This window comes from Lepidochelys kempii, chromosome 26 (genome assembly GCF_965140265.1).
Source record: "Lepidochelys kempii isolate rLepKem1 chromosome 26, rLepKem1.hap2, whole genome shotgun sequence".
Lineage (NCBI taxonomy): Eukaryota > Metazoa > Chordata > Testudines > Cheloniidae > Lepidochelys > Lepidochelys kempii.
The window spans coordinates 2,697,190-2,714,989 of record NC_133281.1 but is presented as its reverse complement, the minus strand read 5'-3'; the positions used below and the strand labels follow the sequence as shown (position 1 = coordinate 2,714,989).

Here is a 17,800-nt window from a genome sequence, read left to right as displayed (position 1 = left end):
GTTTTACCCATGAGCTATGTATAAGCTCTGAGTATTGGCTGTCACTTTGGGTTTAAAAGTAAAGGGCCGAAGCACCCGCCACTTCCACTAGAGACCAGGGAACTCTCACCACCAACAGTCAGGTCCTTGTGTCTTGGCATTTGCTGTCTCCAACAGCTCTTTGATTTTGTTTTTAAAAGAGGATTCAATTTTGTACTATTTGGTGGTCACTTAATTCTTCATTTCATACGATGGGGCAATGTTTTCTTTCGGTACAGGTAGGCCTTATCTGCACTGGAAAGGGTTTGCTAGTCTAGCTATGCCAGCAAACCCCCCTGGTGGAGATGCATCTGAAAGAACTTGTTTCCCAGTATAGTTTATACCAGTTCCCCAAATAGAGTTAGTTATACCAACAAATGGATTTGTGCGTATGTCGTCGTTGAGCCTACACTAGGGCTTTTAAGGGCAGAGCTGTCGGTCGGGATGGGAACAAATCACACCTCTGACTGACAGCGATGGTGCTTTGCCTGGGTTGGGATTGCCGGTTTGGGTTTATTATGAGCCCTGTTTTGCTATCCTTATGCAGCCAGAGTAGTCCCATTGAAGACTCTTCTCAAGCTCAGTACGAGTTGCACAGAATGTAAATATGTGTTTTCCTTATGCCCGTCAGACAATTTCACTGTAGCTCTGGAGATATTTAATCCAAGATCACACCAGAGCCCTGCAGCCAAATCAGAGGCCTAGGTCTGTTCTGAGAGAAGTTTGTATCCTTTAGCATGAGGGGTCATCTTTGTGTTTAGAACCAGAGTTCATGCAGTAGGACACAGTAGGTACCTGAAGAGTGTATACTAGCCAGTATTGCCAATCCCAAACATTCAAAAATCGTGAGATTGGCTTAAAAAACTCATGAGAGTGTACTTTTTATTTGCCTTCCTGTCTTTGAGCCTTTAGGGGGGGTCACATTTTCAAGCTTTTCTTCAGAACCATGAAGGCTAGATTCTTTCTCTTTTTAAACAACAATGCAAGCCGAGATTCCCATGTAGTATCATGATTCCATGAGCTGGAGCTTTAAAAAAATGCCAGATATCATGAGACCCACGAGAGTTGGCAGTGTTTGTGAGATCACTGTGAATATTTCAACTCAGCCCACGGAGGGACTTTAAAAATGTCCCATAGAAATACTGTGTAAAATGCAATTAGCCAAGAACTTCTAGCCCTCAGTAATATGACCCTCTTCCTCCGCCGCCCACCAAATTGAGCCAGATGCTTGGGCCTTTGTCATCCTTCACTGATGTATTAAATATTTGACACAAACCCAGTTGCCCCCTAAACACGGCTAAGCTTGTGGTTGCATCTGTATTAGATCATGAACAAAAGATGGTTTAGAGGATGTGAAACTGGGGAAGCAGGAGCCAATATGCAGTTGTTTTATAGCTGATTTGTTATGTATCAGTTACTTTAATCTGTTTTATCTGGTGTATAGTCTCTGTTGGGATTTGGTTACTCCACTGAAAAATAAATATTGTGAATTAGCTAGAGATAGGCAAAGACAAAGAAAGTAATACTGTATCTGAGATGAGAAAAGTGTATGAGTGTGGTGTGTGTATACTTTGTGTGTTCATCTGCAGTGTGTCTAGTGTACACTTTCGTAAAATATTGAATGTGGGCTAAAAAAACCAGATACTTTATGTGAGACTTAAGGGAGATTATACTCTTACTGGGAAATTTAAGAAACTAGATATAAATCATCTACAGTACAGTATATGCCTGAGTCTTTGGGGTAGGATTAGCTATGTATATTTATGCTTTAAAGTCTGATGTGTTTTTCAGCATCTAAGTATAAATTATTTTTACTGTATCAATGATTAAACATTTTTCTTTGAGATCACAGAGTCCAAAAAAACAAATGTTTCTGAAAAGGCATTCAAAAAAAAACAACTGAGAGCCTCTTTTGTCATTGGCAACCGATAAAAATGCCTATTGTTATGAAGGGCTCATAAATAATCTGATTTTGGCACGCGTTCCTACCATACAGAAAATGAATAAATTAAACTTGATTTACAGCCTTTTCCATTTTTATTAGCACCACTCCAAACATTTTATGTAACGAACATGCCAGACGAGCTATGCCAAAAGGTTTAAGGCTCTGGTATTGATATTGTATAAATTAATTTGCATAGTTCAATTAACTAGTACTGGCAAGGAAAAAAAGAAAGCCAGAAGTAACTGCCTCTGCATCTGAAAACTAGAGGGACCCACTGAATCAGAGAGCCCCAAAAGCATTTCATTCAGCTTCAGTCATCAGTCAAATGTTTTCATTTCTTTTCACTGTACTTTGTTAAAGTATCGTTACAAACTTTGGACCAGATCCAGCACCCGTTGCAGTCAACAGGAATCTTTTCCATTCAGTTCAGTGGGCTTTGCACTGGGCCTCTTAAACTAAATACCAAGAGGTGCTGGGGACCTGCAACTCCCATTGACTTCAATGGGACTACAAGTCCATCGCTGGATCAGGGCCTTGCAGGATTGAGCCCTGCTTGCATTTCAGTGAGTGATCTAAAATGTCAACATTTTCCTAAATAGGCATCCAAGATGTCACAAGTTTTACTACTCAAGCTTTCCAGCTGACAAACTCCACCTCTTATCTGAGAGAAGTTCTAGAGCAGATGTGGTTTGGGGAGGAATATTCTACCATCCTCTGACTTACACCCCTCAGCAGACACTGAATCCCACACAGACAGGGACTCCAGGCACTCATGTGGAGCTGAGTGCATGAGCGGGGTCATAATTAGTTTAAACTATGAGACACAACTCAGCGGGCTGACTCGTGGCTGAAGCCTGAGAGTTTTGTCCTAATTGGGAGAACAGGATCACTCCTTGTTTTTCAAGAGCAACAGTAAAACTGTAACTAAGTTGAAACAGTTTTTTACTCATTCCAATAGTATGAACACTAAAAAAATAATAATCACACACCTTCCAAAAAGAAAAGGAGTACTTGTGGCCCCTTAGAGGCTAACTAAGGTGCCACAAGTCCTCCTTTTCTTTTTGCGAATACAGACTAACACGGCTGCTACTCTGACACCTTCCAAAGCACACCATCCGCTTGGTGCTGTGGTCTGTGCATGACTCTCAGACTTGGATGTTAAAATTATCGCGGTTTCATGCATGGCAGTATGAGAGATTGTCCACATTATGCAAACAGAGGATTTCTGTCCAAGCAGTTACATTTGTATTTGGCGTAGGCCAGGGCTCTCAAACTACTACTGTCCGCTGGCCCTCAGAATGAAGGATTTGAAAATCAAGCAGATAACATTCTCTTTACGTAGTGCATAATTGGCTTGTGGAACTCACTGACACTAACTGTCATTGAGATTGAGAGCTCATTGGGATTCAGAAAAGGATCGGACATATACGGGTAATGAATGGATCCATACTTATGTTAGATGTGTGTGGGTGAATGGGGGGAATATATAAGGGATATAAAACCTCATGCTTCAAGCATAAGCAGTCCCTAACTGCTGGGGGTTAGGAAGAAACTTATTTTTGAGGCCGGTTATTCCATAATTGTCCTTTACAGGGGTTCTTAGCACCGTCCTCTGAAGCGGCTGGTGCTGGCTACTGTGAGAGACAGGATACTGGGCTAGATGGGACTGGTGGGGTCCAATGTTCCTAAGCACAGTGGGTTGGGAGGGGAACTGATCCATGTGAGGTGCGCTCTTTCATTAGGTGAGGAATGTGGAGAACCACCAGCATAGGCCGTTTGGAAATGAATTTGAGCCAAAAAGTGAGACATTCAATTAAACTTCTAAGGGCTCACTGCTGCACATTTAGCAGTGGGTGAAATTTTTCATCGGAAAAATTTTCATTGCCAAAAATTGCTGATTAGCGTTGATCAAAACCTTTCATGCATTTGTTCAGATTTCAGCAAATTGTGTTGGTCGGGAGGAAGAAAGGGGTGTAATCAGAAATGTCAAAATGGCTCATTTCCACACTTTTGAAAAAAAAACAAAACCCCAAACCTTTTTGATTATTCGGACTAGATTCCCAAGTGGACTTAGGTGCCCTTCACAAAAGTGCGACGGTGATGCCTCCTTTGTGCCCAACAGCACATTTTGATTTCAGGCTGACTCAGAGCAATTTTATTTTGGTGACTTTGTTATTTTTTGTCACTGCCAGCAAACAGAAATCAGTGTTTGCGCAGCTCTCTGGGCTGTATTGTGTGTGTGTGTGTAGCTGGGGGCTTGTACTGCATGGTTGCCTTAACTCTGGAAACCAAATGAGTTGAAACCATTTTGTGGATGTATCACGCACAGTATATGGAAAGCTGTAAATACTCAGGCAACAGCAGGCTTTCTAGCTCAGAGGCTAAGATGGCACTTTGAGCTTCTCCTCCTTTGTCACTCAGCACCTCCTTGCGGAGCACATACCCAGGGACACTTCCTCTTGCCCCCACCTACTCCACGCCGCCTGTCTGACAATTTCAACTGAGCCTGGTCTACACCACACGGTTAAGTCGACGCAAGGCAGCTTACATCAACCTAGCCGTGGAGCGTCTACACTTACGTGTTGCTCCCGCCGACATAACTGCCCCACTCGGCCGATGTAATAACACCAACTCCCCGAGTGGTGTAGAGTCATGGTCAAAGTAGTTAGGTCAGTGTGGACGCTGCGTTACTTACGTCAGTTGTTACTGGCCTCCAGGAGCTGCCCTACCCTGACCTCTGCAGCACCCCAGTGCAAGCGCTCCTGGTGAGGACATGCCCCGCCGGAGCAGTGTGCGGACTCACAAACGATGGAATAACTGCGGCGACTGTATGCCAACGTATCTTAGATCAACATAATTTTGTAGCATAGACATGGCCCAAGGATGGCAATTGCTGTTGCCTTCTCACACGTTCAATACTCAGGGCTTGTCTACTCTTACGATGGTACAGCTGGAGTGCTGCAGCTGGGCCACTGGAGTGCTTCAGTGTAGACGCTACCTACGCCACTGGGAGGGGTTTTCCCGTTGGTGCAAGTCGTCCACCTCCCCAAGAGATGGTAGCTAGGTCAATGGAAGAATTCTTCTGTCAACCTAGCACTGTCTACATGGGGACTTAGGTCGGCTTAACTGTGCCGCTCAGGGTGTGGATTTTTCACACCAATAAGCGATGTAGCTGGGTTGATCTAGTTTTCTAGTGCAGACCAGCCTGCCCGCTTAGCAGTAGAAGGAAGGAGCCCAGTGTTCCTGCCGGCTCACCCAGCCTGTTAAACTTTCAGCTCTTTAGCTCACTTGATTGAGCTTTGAAATCTGAACTCTGAGATCCTCAGTGGAAATCCCTCATGTTCCTCCCCCACCACCACCACCACCCCTGCCAACATGTTTCCCTTCTGAAAAGCCCTGCAGACTACCATTAGCACCCTCTTGAAATCCCTGGCCTTCCCATGAATTAAAGAGAGGTACAAATAACCACTGATAGGCAAGGGGTGTTTTTTACACACTTCCTTGGTGCATGCTCTGAAAGGTTTCTCCGAACATTGCTGAAAATGTATTAGAGGCTGAAGTCCTGCGCGGACCCTTACAGCCGGATCCGGCTCCCACAGATGTCAATAGGAGACTTTCCGTTGACTTCATGGGAGTTGTATACGGCCCATATGAAATATACAGAGTTTGGGGTTTGCTGTGAAGTCCAGGAAAAGTGGTCACATGGAGGCTATGTCGTCACTGACCAAAAAGGTGAGATCAGCACGACACCCCTTACCTGGGTTTGACCTCCCCTCACTACATTGCAGTAAAAACTACCTTGTGCTTTTCGTCACTCGAATTTTCCAGTGAGAGAGGGAATGTGTTCTAAACCTGCTGTACACACAAGGCAGTGTAGAGTTTACAACAGGTTAAGGTGGCTGGGTTGAGACCTATTGGGGAGAGAGACAATTTGCCCTGTCTCCACTAGAGGTTTATAATGCATAAGCTACCACCTGCTAACACCACACCTTTAAACCCGACTCAGTTCAAGCCATGTGAGATGAAGATGTAAAACTGTAAACTCTTTTGGGCAGGGACTGCCTTCTCAATAAATAATAATGCCAAGCTCTTCTAGAGCGCTTTCATCAGGCCATTTCAACGCACTTTGTAAAGGACGTCAGCGTCATTATACCTATTTTATAGAGGGAGAAACTGAGTAACAGGGCAGCGGTGTGACTAACATATGGACAGCACCTAAATACATATAAGTATTAATACAGTTGGATCATCTGGGGGAAACAAATCTGAATTACGGTCATCCAATATAACACGAACCACTTTTCAATGAAGAACATCATTTTGCTCATAAAAGACCCTTTAAAATAAGTGAGAAAAAATAGTGTAAACTAATATCACTGTGACCCAGTGTCAGCCACTCAAGAGTGTATTTTGATCTGCTGGCCATCCCTGCAGAACAGAGGAGTGGTGTCCACCCAGCACTTTGATAAGTGTGTGAAGTTCTCCTCCCCTTGCGCAATTTATCCTGTAGAACTTCACACCAGGAAACAACTTCATTATATCAACAACAGGAAGACCCCGCTGATTTGTCACAAAGTAAACCAGCTGTTAGTCACACATCAAGGGAATGGAGGGGGTGGGGAATGGGCACTTACCTTTTTTTTTAATGTTCACACAGTTCTTTAATGTTAATCACTCTGTAGAGGGAAGCAAGCTACCAGGCTATTCAAAAAGTAACCATGATCCAAGTAGAAAAGGAGTACTTGTGGCACCTTAGAGACTAACCAATTTACTTGAGCATAAGCTTTCGTGAGCCACAGCTCACTTCATCGGATGCATACTGTGGAAACTGCAGAAGACCAAGTGTATATCAGTTAATATCTAAGTGTCTTGCTGTTTTTCCTGCTACGTGATTGCTTTAGAAATAAAGATCAATTCCAACTTTAAAAAAGAAAACTCTATTTTTATCATTGCCAGAAGTCTATGCGATTTAAAAAAAAAAAAAAGAAAGAAAGAAAGAAAGCACTTGCTTGTCGTTTTACATCTTGCAATTTTGTCAGTTGTTTTAAAACATGTCTCCTGTAATAAATAAGATCATTTCTAGGCACTTGTTCTGCAGTTACAAAGGAGGCCGTTCGATTGTGTAACACTCGCAGTAAGGTGGGACTTCGAAACCTGTGGGGAGAAATAGCTGACGTGTACAAATTTTCTTCCACAAAGTCAGGTGAAAGGGACTGTTACAGTTTGAGTACAGGTTTCAGAGTAACAGCCGTGTTAGTCTGTATTCGCAAAAAGAACAGGAGGACTTGTGGCACCTTAGAGACTAACCAATTTATTTGAGCATGAGCTTTTGTGAGCTATAGCTCACTTCAGTGTATGCATCCGATGAAGTGAGCTGTAGCTCACGAAAGCTCATGCTCAAATAAATTGGTTAGTCTCTAAGGTGCCACAAGTCCTCCTTTTCAGTTTGAGTACAGGCTCCCATCATCTCATTGACAGGGCGGCTATAGATTTACCTATAAACTAGCAGGTGCATAACAAACCTTTTCTTCACTGTTATGTCAGAAAGCCATAATGGATCACTCCTTGCCTTCACTGTCCCTGCCCCCACATCACACACTGCCACCTTCGCTTCCTCCCCGCAATAGATAGCCTAGATCTTATCCTGCAACACTCATTCAAGTTAAGATCCTTGTATTCCTTCCTTTGCTTGCTTTCCTCTCCATTGGGCCTGATGCAGATCATACTTATACCAGCATCACTCCATGGACCACAGTGCCGCTACTCCTGATTTACTCCAGGGCAAGCCAGCCATTTCTAGCAGGGAGAATGGAGGTTCACCCGTTTTCTTGGCAATGTCCCTGAGCCTCTCCTTTCATCCAGGCGAGCTGCCTAGAGCCTGGACTCTGATCTTCTCCACGGTCAGACCATTTCGTCTTCAAAGCAAAGAGGTGGAATATGGGGGTGCAGCATTTCCCGCTTTCTCTTCTGGGCCTTCTCTACAAGTAGCCTCTGAACAGGGAATGAAAATAGATGACACGCAAAGCCCCAGTATGGCTACCTTAGCCCTAAAGCTACAAGTGCCATTTCCCCACATTTCTAGTACTTTAGCCCCTGATTAGGATGGCATTTAGGGTGTGATCTAAAGCCCACTGAAGTCAGTAGGAGAACCCTTCCGCTGAGTACAATGGGCTTTGGAGCAGGCCTTTAAACACATACTGAAGTCCATCCCGAGTCAGGAAAGCCTCTTAGGCATGTGCTTAAATTGAAATGTGCTAAATCCCATTGAACCATGTACTCAGAGCTAAGCAGGTGTTTCCCTGGATACAGAATGCTTTCCTGAATCAGGACCTTTATGGCAACTGCAATGTATCTTCCAGCGTGCATACTATTCTCTTTACCCTCTCTTTCTTTGCAGTCCCATGGGCAAATACAGTTCTTCTCTTTTGGATGTTCTTCTAACCTCTAGGGGACTGGCTTCATGAGAGGTTCTCCTGAGATAAGTTTAGGGTGTGGATTAAACTGAGCAGTATAACTCCACTGTGGACTCTCTTATTCAGCAAGGAGAGTGGATTTTTCCAGTTTAGCTTAAGCAGTTTCCAAAGCGACACACTAAATTGGAAAAAGACACTCACAGCGGTATAAGAGTGTCTACATGGGGAGTTACACCAGTATAACTATAGATGTTTAAATATACGCTACCCCTCATACCACTATAACTTCCTATGTGGACAAGCCCTAACATTCAAATACCTCTTCCCCTGGTTCCAGATCTGGGATTTGCTCTTTAGCTAACTTGTTAACTTTCCACAACTCCACCCCTCGGTTTCAGAGAAAAATGCTTACATCATTCGCTAGCACAAATCCAAGCCGTAGTAGATGCAAGTCTTGAAGCTCAGAGCAACATTCTGCATATCAGCAAGACAGGAATATGTTGTAAAAGTCAGGGGTTCTTTGTTGAACGACAGGGCGGGCAAACAGAACAAAAACGTCCAGTTTGAAAACTCTGTAATCTGTTAACTGAAGACTGAAAATATGCAACCTTATTGGCTACAAAAGCAGATAGGTAAGAGAATATTGTTAACACGGTAAGGAACTATGTCAATTCAGTTATTTATTACTGCTACAGAGTGGGGGTGGGGAGTGACCACCTCAAACAGTAATTTCTGGAAGTCAGGATTACTGTCCAATCCATCATAAATGACGTGCTTCCTGTGTTAGTAACTCTACAGACAGGTCTGGTATTCAGGGAGTTTTTCCAGTAGTCCCTGTACATCACTCACTTCCCAGTTTGCATTTTTTTATTTTTGCTCTTCTCCCCCACGCCCCTGTCCAATGTATTATGTTTTTCTTTCCTTTAGAAAGCACTTTTTTTTTTTTTTGGTAACGTCTTAAACTGCTGGGACGAGGCTGGAAACAAGTACAAGGAGTGATGGACGCCCTAATCTATGTGTTTAAGAAGGAAGCCTTGCCAAAGGGTAATTACAAGTTGCTGAAAGATCTTAAACACAAGAGGAAAACAAAATTCCCTGTTTGACATACATACTTTTCAGTTTGTAAATATATAAAGAGCTGCAGAGGGAGATATTATTACATGTTGTTGCTATTAGAAGGTGTGTGTTGTTGTGGATTTGCAAAGAAGAGATCAAACAATACAGAGGGGAACACTTTGGGTAGTTGCATTTATGTCCTTCAGTGGAACTATTCATGTCCATAAAGTTAAGCACTGTAGATTAAGTGTTCTCAGAACTGAGGCCTGAGCTAATACAATTCATCATAGAACAATATCTGTTGGAGCATATTTCCTGGCTGTGAAACTTTATTTAAACTATTACAAACACATAAATATTTAGGGCCTACATTTTCTAGAGGTTTTAGGTGCCTCCATTTTTTGGGTGGCCAGATTCAGGCACCCTTTGAAAATCAGGCCCCTTTAAAGGCACCTGAGTTTGGACAAGCAAAATCATGGCACCCAAAAATCATTATCAAAATCCCTTTTGAAAATCTTGCCCTCAGTTCCCAAGAAAGCCTTTTTTGTTGTTTTACTGTTATTCAAAACATTGTTTCTCTTTATTCAAGGCTGTGTGTGATTTTTTTTTTCTTACCAAGTGTTCTCGTTTCTACTGTAAAAATATAAAATATATATTTCTTGAAAGGCATTTTTGTGGCGCGAGGTGACTTTTTACAGAGCTGAAATGAATATGAAATAAGGTCTTATTTCCCGTCCCCCCGTTAATGTTCTGCTTAGGGAAAATAGCACCCAGACAGATTTAAAAACCAAGAGCATAATCAGAGATAATAAGTCCCCATAATATTAGAATGTTAAACAGGACTCCTCATTATCTTGATGATCTTTTGATGATGTTTTATTCCAGCAGACACAAGTTTGATCTGGCAATTTTGTTTCCAATGTACTGATAACTGCCACACTCTATTCCTGCAAATGCTCCCCTCGCTCTGCACTTGTTCTCTGGCTTAGAACTTTTAGAAAGAAAAATAGCCCCTGCCTGAGCCTGAAAACTGTCAGTACGATTCAAGCGTCAGAATGCCGCACCTTGATTATCATTAGAAACTCAAACGCAATCTCTATAATAAACCCTCACTTTCGGAAGGGGAGAATTTATTTTCTCTACTAACTTGACTGGTTGGGATTTAAAAAAAAAAGGGGGGGGGGAGAAACCTTGTGTAATTCATTCGGTTGGGCTGATTCACCACTTCATTTACTCTAATTTTACAATGGCATAACTCCATTGACTTCAACAGGCTGCATCAGCATCCAAGCAGAGTTGAAGCAGGGGCAAACTAAGCCCTGTAATATTTCTGGGGACCAACATATACAGACCTCAAGATACCATCTCTCCACTCTCTACCTGTATTTTTTTGTTTGCTTGGAAGTGCAAGTGCCCGATGTAATGGCTGCTGAATTCCAGCCCACATAACAAACTAAAATAAAATAAGGTGGGACGTGGGTGTAAACGTGGTGTTGTTGTTGGCACACAACTTGAATTACTTGGCGGAAAGGTTTTTATTTCCTTCTTACTTGAATGGCTCCTTTGAAAGGCAGACTTCTCCTTTTACATTTTTTGTTGTTCGGATTGAATCAATCTTGAGGTCAGCTTCGGAAAAAAAAGTCTCACAATGAGGCGGAATTGACAGGTCTGACAAACAGAGTGATTGATTGTGGTTGGGAAAGTGGTCCTTGAAGTGAGGCATGTAACACAGAGATGCCTTCACTCCACTGGGGGAAATCCAGCAAAGCTTTTTTTCCCAGAACGCTGAGCACACAGACTGTAATGGGTGGCCGTATGAACTTAATAATAGCAACATTGTTGTTACATAAAGCATCTGCCAGGACCTAATATGATTAATTATATGTCTCTCTCTTGCACGCTCTCTCTCTCTCTCTCTCTCTCTTTTCCCCCAGGTAGCTGGAATGTGAAAAACACTGTGTGCAAATGTAAAAGTGTAACTGTACTGCAGAACTCTGGTTCCCAACAGTGAATTCCCCTGGCCAATAAAGTGTATACAGAGTTAAGAAACACACTGCTGAAAGGTTGTTCATTTCCATTATCCACAACTATGCAGCAAACAATTGCCATGCAATGTACTACTGGCAAATTATATGCCTTCAGCCAGAAGTACATGAAAGAAAACATGAAAATGTCAAACATTCAGAGTTATAAATATGTTAGTGATATGCCAACCGGAGAGGCAGGGTTACTGGTTTTTCAATAGGTAATTTGTTCCAGATAAACCCCAATTTTTATACTGCAGCAATGACATCACCCAAAATGTACTAAGTTAGTGGTTTTCAACCTGTGGTCCACAGACCACAGAGGGTCTGCAGACTGTCTAAGATTTCCACAGGGGCCCATGCCTTCATTCAAAATGTTTTAGGAGTCCACATTTTGGAAAAGGTTGAAAACCACTGTACTGAGTAGTTGTTCCTTGGCTTTTCAGCACATGACCTGTCTGTGCAGAGAACACACGGCCTTTAGTGGGTTTGGTGATTGTTTCATTGTCTAAACACATGGAAAATAAGTTATGATGGCTGCCAAAAATAATTAGATAGATAAGTAGAATGTGGCTTACAGTTAATTCTAAAGAAATCACATTTTTGTTTTATTGGCCAAGGCAGGCCTCTCAACTTTCACCTACCCACAGCCCCCAAATTACTCCCTGGTTTTCTTCCATGAGCCCATAATCCTTTTCACCTCTATCCCAGAGTTCTCTGTTCTACACAGGCCTCACTGAAATCCTGCAAACGCTCATACAGGTGTGTAGCTTAAATGCCAACTCTAAAAAGACTTAGGTAGGTGCATAACTTTATATAGGTGAGTAGTCCGGACTATTTAAAATTAAGCACCTGCATAAATCTCTGCAGGACTGAGAAAGGCCCCAGTCCTGCAGCCTAATGTGCTTAATTTTACTGCTCCCACTAGTTCCCCTGATTTCCACTGGAGTAGTCAAAGTAGTCAAGTTTTTAGTAAATGTGCAAGTGTTGGCAGGATGAGAGCGTTACTTTGCCCTGGTTCACTAGGCTATGCATTCAGTGCACACACCCTGATGATTTCACATTTAATGATTACATAAATGTAATTAATTAGTGAATGTTTGTTCAGCACTCTGAAAACACAAGGTGCTATATAAACACCAAGTAGTATTATTATGAAGTATATTTTAAATGCAGCGATTGCATACTTTATTTTACAAATTATAATATATAAACTCCCATACCACATTGCACAACACTACAGGATATTTCCAATAAACCTAACTACTGCACCGATTTGCAATTGGGGAGTTAACCTGGCAACCAAAACTGGACACTGCAAATAAATAAATAAATAAGGCTTGGCTTGGAGAGAGAAACCTCACAGCGTTGCAGATAACAGCCTAGCAGCCCACCGAGGTGAATGTCACTGCTCCGGTTACTAACTCAAGGCTCACACTCTTAAACCTAGACACTGTCTGGGGTGTGCCCTGTTGCAGTCACCTGCTCTGTACCTTTTCGGTGGGTTATATTTCACCACCTGTCTCAGGCATGAGCTTGGGGCCTCTCTAAGCCAAAAAGCAGCTCTCCACACCCCTTCCTTTTAGCGCTGTCATGATCTTGCTCGGCTGGGATGGGATGTGCTTTTAAAGGGGGGCGTGTCTCGTCCCTTCTACGGGTGGAAATAGGTCTGGTTCAGCCTGGATCTGGCATTGTTAGAGCCGGGGACAGGAGGGCCGCCCAGGGCCCTTTAAGCATCTCCCCTCCTACTCAGCTAAGCTCCCCCCACGGCGTCTGATCCCGCCCCGGGGTCCCTGGCAGGTCCCGGATTGGTGGGGAGGGTTGGTCTCTTTGAAGCGTGGCTGCTGATCTAGGCTATTTGACGTGTTGATAGGGGAAGGGAAAGGTTTTTGTCTTACCGGGGCCGGTACTGCCGCCGCCGCCGCCGCCACCGCCCTGCTCAGCAGCACTGCGGAGCTCGCCCCGCAGCCCCCGGAGCTCGCCTCCCTCCCTTTCCCCTCCCCCCTTACCCTACCCCACCCCGCCCGGCTCTCTCCTCCTGCAACCTCCTCCAAATGAGCGGTTCGCCCGCTGGATCTAACCCAAGGACATCGCAGAGCGGCGGAGGGGAGAGCGCACCGTCCCCAGCAGCAGCAGCGTGCCCGGCGCTCTCGCACCTGCCCGCGGCGGACCCCCTGCGCCAGGCGAACCGGCTCCCCATCAGGGTCCTGAAAATGCTCAGCGCCCACACCGGCCACCTCCTGCACCCGGAATACCTGCAGCCTCTCTCCTCCACGCCTGTCAGCCCCATCGAGGTCAGTCCCGGCCAGGGGGCCCCCGCCATTCTGCCTGCCCGGGGAGGGCGCAGCGCGCTGTCCCGGTGCCGCGCCTTTCTCCTCCTGCCCCGGGCAGGGATCGCACCCGGACCGGTCCCCGAGCCGCCTTGCCCAAGACCGCCCCGGTCCGCTCTGCTAATCCGCTCCTCGTCCCTTCCCCGGTCCCTGACTGTGCCACGCAGCTCTGCCCTGGGGCAGGGCGCACAGTGCCTCCCCGAAGTGCGGTGCGCCTTTGCGCGCACACCCCGCAGCAGGGGATGGCACTATGTGCCCCGTCGCTTCCCTTGTTTCTATCCCTCTCTCGGCGCTAGGAAGCTCCGGGCTCCTGCGCCCTCCTGGGAGCACGCTGGGGAGGGTCGCCCCGCCCTGCGCCTCTCTGATCTCTCGGGGTCGGGCAGCCTGGGAGAGCCTAAGGAGTCCAGGCGACTCACACGGCACCGGGGTCCCTCTCCTCTGCCAGGTTTCCAAGCGAAGTTTCGGAGCGGGGCGGGTGGAAGGAGCAAATCCTCTTTACCCTGCCGGGGGTAGAGCAACAGGACGAGCCTGGGGCGAGCCTTCCCTTGGCGAGGATCCAAAGGAGAGAGACGGGGCTGGGGCTCCTCCTGGTGGGGACCAGCAGGGGCTGAGAACCCGGAGACCACCCACCCCAGTCTCTGCCCCGCTGGAGGGTGCCAATGGGGCTGTTACCCCCAGTCTCTCCCCTGGGCTGTGGGGGTCTGAGAGCGCCCCGGGGCTGAGCTTCCTCGTCTGCCCCTGGGCTGGGGAGCTGAGCCCTTCTCTCTCCCCAGCCTTGCGCTGGGGCTTAGCGGACACCCCCCAGGGTCCCCCGGCTTTGGGGGGCTGTCTGCGCGAGGCTCGGAGTGAGCCGCAGGGTCCAAGCCCCGGCTCCCCGGAGCAGCATCACTGCGCCCGGCTCATCTGCGCTCTGACCTCTCTCCCGCAGCTGGACGCTAAGAAGAGCCCGCTGGCGCTCCTGGCACAGACCTGCTCCCAGATCGGCAAGCCGGACCCGCCGCCTTCCTCCAAGCTCAACGCCGTGACCGCCAACGGGCTGCCCGGCGCGGACAAGGAGCCTGGGGCCCGCTCCAGCTCCTCCGCCCTCAAGCAGCTGGGCGGCGGCGGCGACTCCCCGGCCGAGGACAAGTCCAGCTTCAAGCCCTACTCCAAGGGCGGCGGGGACCCCCGCAAGGAGGCCGGCTCGGCGGGCGCGGGCCCCGGCGCGGACAAGGCAGGGTTTCGGGTGCCCAGCGCCACCTGCCCGCCCTTCCCGCCGCATGCGGCCGCCGCCTCCTCCCCGGGCGGCTCCCGGGGCAGCTCCCCGCAGCACGGAGACTGCAAGGGCCAGGAGGACAAGAAGGAGCCCGAGGCGGCGGCCAAGCCCAGCCCCGAAGCGGCGCCGGGGCCCGGGGGCAGCGGCTTGAGCCGGGCCGGCGGGGGCGCAGGGAGCGCAGAGACCGGGGCGCATGGCGAGGCCGCCTCGGGGCGCAAATCGGAGCCTCCGGCCCTGGCGCCCGCCGGCCACGTGGCCCCGGTGTCCCCCTACAAGCCGGGCCACTCCGTCTTCCCTCTGCCCCCTTCCAGCATCGGCTACCACGGGTCCATCGTTGGGGCTTACGCCGGCTACCCGTCCCAGTTCGTGCCCGGCCTGGATCCTACTAAAGCCGGCCTGGTGAGCAGCCAGCTGCCGGGGACCTTGGGCTTGCCCGGCAAGCCGCCCAGCTCCAGCCCGCTGACCGGGGCCTCCCCGCCCTCCTTCATGCAGGGATTATGCAGAGACCCCTATTGCTTGAGCTACCACAGCGCTTCGCACCTGGGCACCAGCAACTGCTCCAGCTGTGTGCACGACCCCGGCAGCCTGAAAAGCGGATACCCCCTGGTGTACCCCACACACCCCCTGCACTCCGTCCACACCACCCTGTCCTCCAGTGCCACCCCGAGCCTGCCCAGCCACCCCCTCTACACCTACGGCTTCATGCTCCAGAATGACCCCCTTCCCCACATATGCAACTGGGTGTCTGCCAGTGGACCCTGCGACAAGAGGTTTGCCACCTCAGAGGAACTGCTCACCCACCTACGGACCCACACGGCTCTGCCCGGGGCGGAGAAACTCTTGGCTGGCTACCCTACCTCTGGCCTTGGCTCTGCGGCGTCCTGCCACCTCCACCTCCCACCCACCGCCCCAGGGAGCCCCAACACTTTACCGGGATCCCTGTCTTTGAGGAGCCCACACACTTTGGGACTAAACAGGTACCACCCTTATGGCAAGAGCCACTTGCCCACAGCCGGTGCCCTGCCAGTGCCCTCCTTGCCAGCAGCTGGAACCTACTACTCTCCATATGCGCTGTATGGCCAAAGACTAACTTCAGCTTCCGCGCTTGGATATCAGTAACTAAAGCACCCCCGTCTCCTCTCCCTCCCCCGCTCTCCTTCCCTTCCTTGGACTGTGTATTTATTTACTGTATGTTAGCTTAAAGCTGGGAATATTAAGTGCATTAATACACCAATGAATCAATGGTATGCAAAAAGTCTGTGTCTAAAAAAAAAAAAATCCTTTCCTTTGCAGGTGTGGGGCTTTTCTTTTTCCTTTGTTTTCCCTTTTACTTCTTCTTTTGAAATTTTATTTTATTTTGCCCCCTCCCCTTCCCTCCCCAGGAAGTGCTTGCATGCCTCTTTTAACAAATACATTTTCCCCTCCCTCATTTTATCATTTTGAAATTCCGTTTCTCTTTGTTTGTACAGTTAACAGAGATGTAATTTTTTTTTTGTAATGTATTTTGGGGAAGGGGCAACGGCGGTGGGGAGGGAGGAAGGGCCGCTGGGAGAACATCTATGGCCGTGCTACCCCAGAGCTCTCTTCATCCCAAAATGCGGTACTGTCTGCAAAAGCCAAGGAGACCTACTGATCAGGACAGTGGGTGGACGCTCCCTGCTTCTTTCTATAGTTTGGAAAAGGACAAAGGAAGTGCCATACTGATTCAAACCAGTGGTCCTCCATCTAGTCCGGTATCCTGTCTCCTGCTCTCCCGTGCTTGGAAAATCTACCTTGCCTTCCAGCACCAGTGGGCTCCTGAACAAACCTATAACTAGTGCACCAGTCAGCCTGGTCTCTGGACTCCCCTGATAATACTGAAGGAGTCCACTGATGTCCTGGGATAAGGTGTTAATGGCTGTGCCATTGCAAATGACTTGCTTTCGCTCGCTGACCCACCACAGGGCACCTGATCAAAATTAAAAGATGTGGATTATGAATTTGGTGTCCGTAACTCACTGATGGGGGCGGGGGAGAAGAGACCCTTCACAGCTGCAGAAATCGGAGAGAGCCGCCCTGCCTGGTACCAACTGGGTCGTTTAATCCAGCGCCCAGGGCCAAATCCATCTTGATCTGATCTCTACAGGCCCAGTCTACATACCAAAAACCCCGATCCCCAGACCCCAGCTTTTCTTGACCTACAGGAATGAACCATGAATGGGGTGCAGAGCCTGCCCCACTCCCGTCCCCAGTCTAACACAGCAGGGAAGGCTGTGGATCATTTTGGGTGAATAGAGCTCCATCTTGGTAAGTCTTATTTTGTTAATAAATGAATACTTGGTTATATTCACCCTGTGGTGTGTTCTCTCTTGCATTTTCTCACCCATTTCCCCCGCTTTCTTGTCTTTACACAAATCGCCTCCATTAGCCAGGCACTTCCTTTGCAGCAGCCAGAAGGTTTTCCATGAAAAGTGAGCCACAAATGATTTGGGGGGAAAAGGGAAAAGCCCAGAATGTTGTTGTAAATGTCACGCCTGAGTGCTGTGGCTTTTGTTCCCCCTAACGAATGGTGTTGGGTACAGTTTTATACAGGCAATACAAAAAATGAAGGGCAAGAGCCTGTAACTGAAGAGGAATAAGAGAGCTGCAGAAGCAGCTGGTGGAGGGATTTTGGGGATGGGGGGGGGAGAGTTGGTGGAGGTGGAGGCTTGAAGGGTTACAGCACCATCTAGTGGCACAAAGGAGCCCAGTAGCGAGTTTATTTCTCTACCCCTTGCCCT

At 47.6% G+C, this 17,800-nt stretch overlaps 1 protein-coding gene and 1 long non-coding RNA gene across 2 annotated transcripts in view; one reads left to right on the top strand and one right to left on the bottom strand.

Moving 5' to 3' along the window:
• The window catches only part of LOC140903600 (uncharacterized), a 31,944-nt gene extending 17,289 nt beyond the window's left edge, over positions 1-14,655 (bottom strand). Inside the window, exon 1 of the long non-coding RNA XR_012156302.1 lies at positions 13,712-14,655. This is a non-coding gene — a long non-coding RNA (uncharacterized lncRNA). The remainder of the gene's footprint in view (positions 1-13,711) is intronic.
• ZNF703 (zinc finger protein 703) lies at positions 13,187-17,375 on the top strand. The gene is made up of 2 exons (XM_073325124.1): positions 13,187-13,750; positions 14,715-17,375. The coding sequence occupies exons 1-2, from the start codon at positions 13,511-13,513 to the stop codon at positions 16,158-16,160; spliced, it is 1,686 nt and encodes a 561-aa protein (XP_073181225.1). The 5' UTR covers positions 13,187-13,510; the 3' UTR covers positions 16,161-17,375.
• Positions 17,376-17,800: the final 425 nt, after the last annotated feature.

What these genes read in the sequence shown, in the direction of transcription:
- ZNF703 (XM_073325124.1), top strand. Translation starts at nt 13,511, where the DNA reads ATGAGCGGTTCGCCCGCTGGATCTAACCCAAGGACATCGCAGAGCGGC. An exon ending in CGCCTGTCAGCCCCATCGAG is followed by an intron (nt 13,751 to 14,714) that starts GTCAGTCCCGGC and finishes TCTCTCCCGCAG; the next exon opens with CTGGACGCTAAGAAGAGCCC.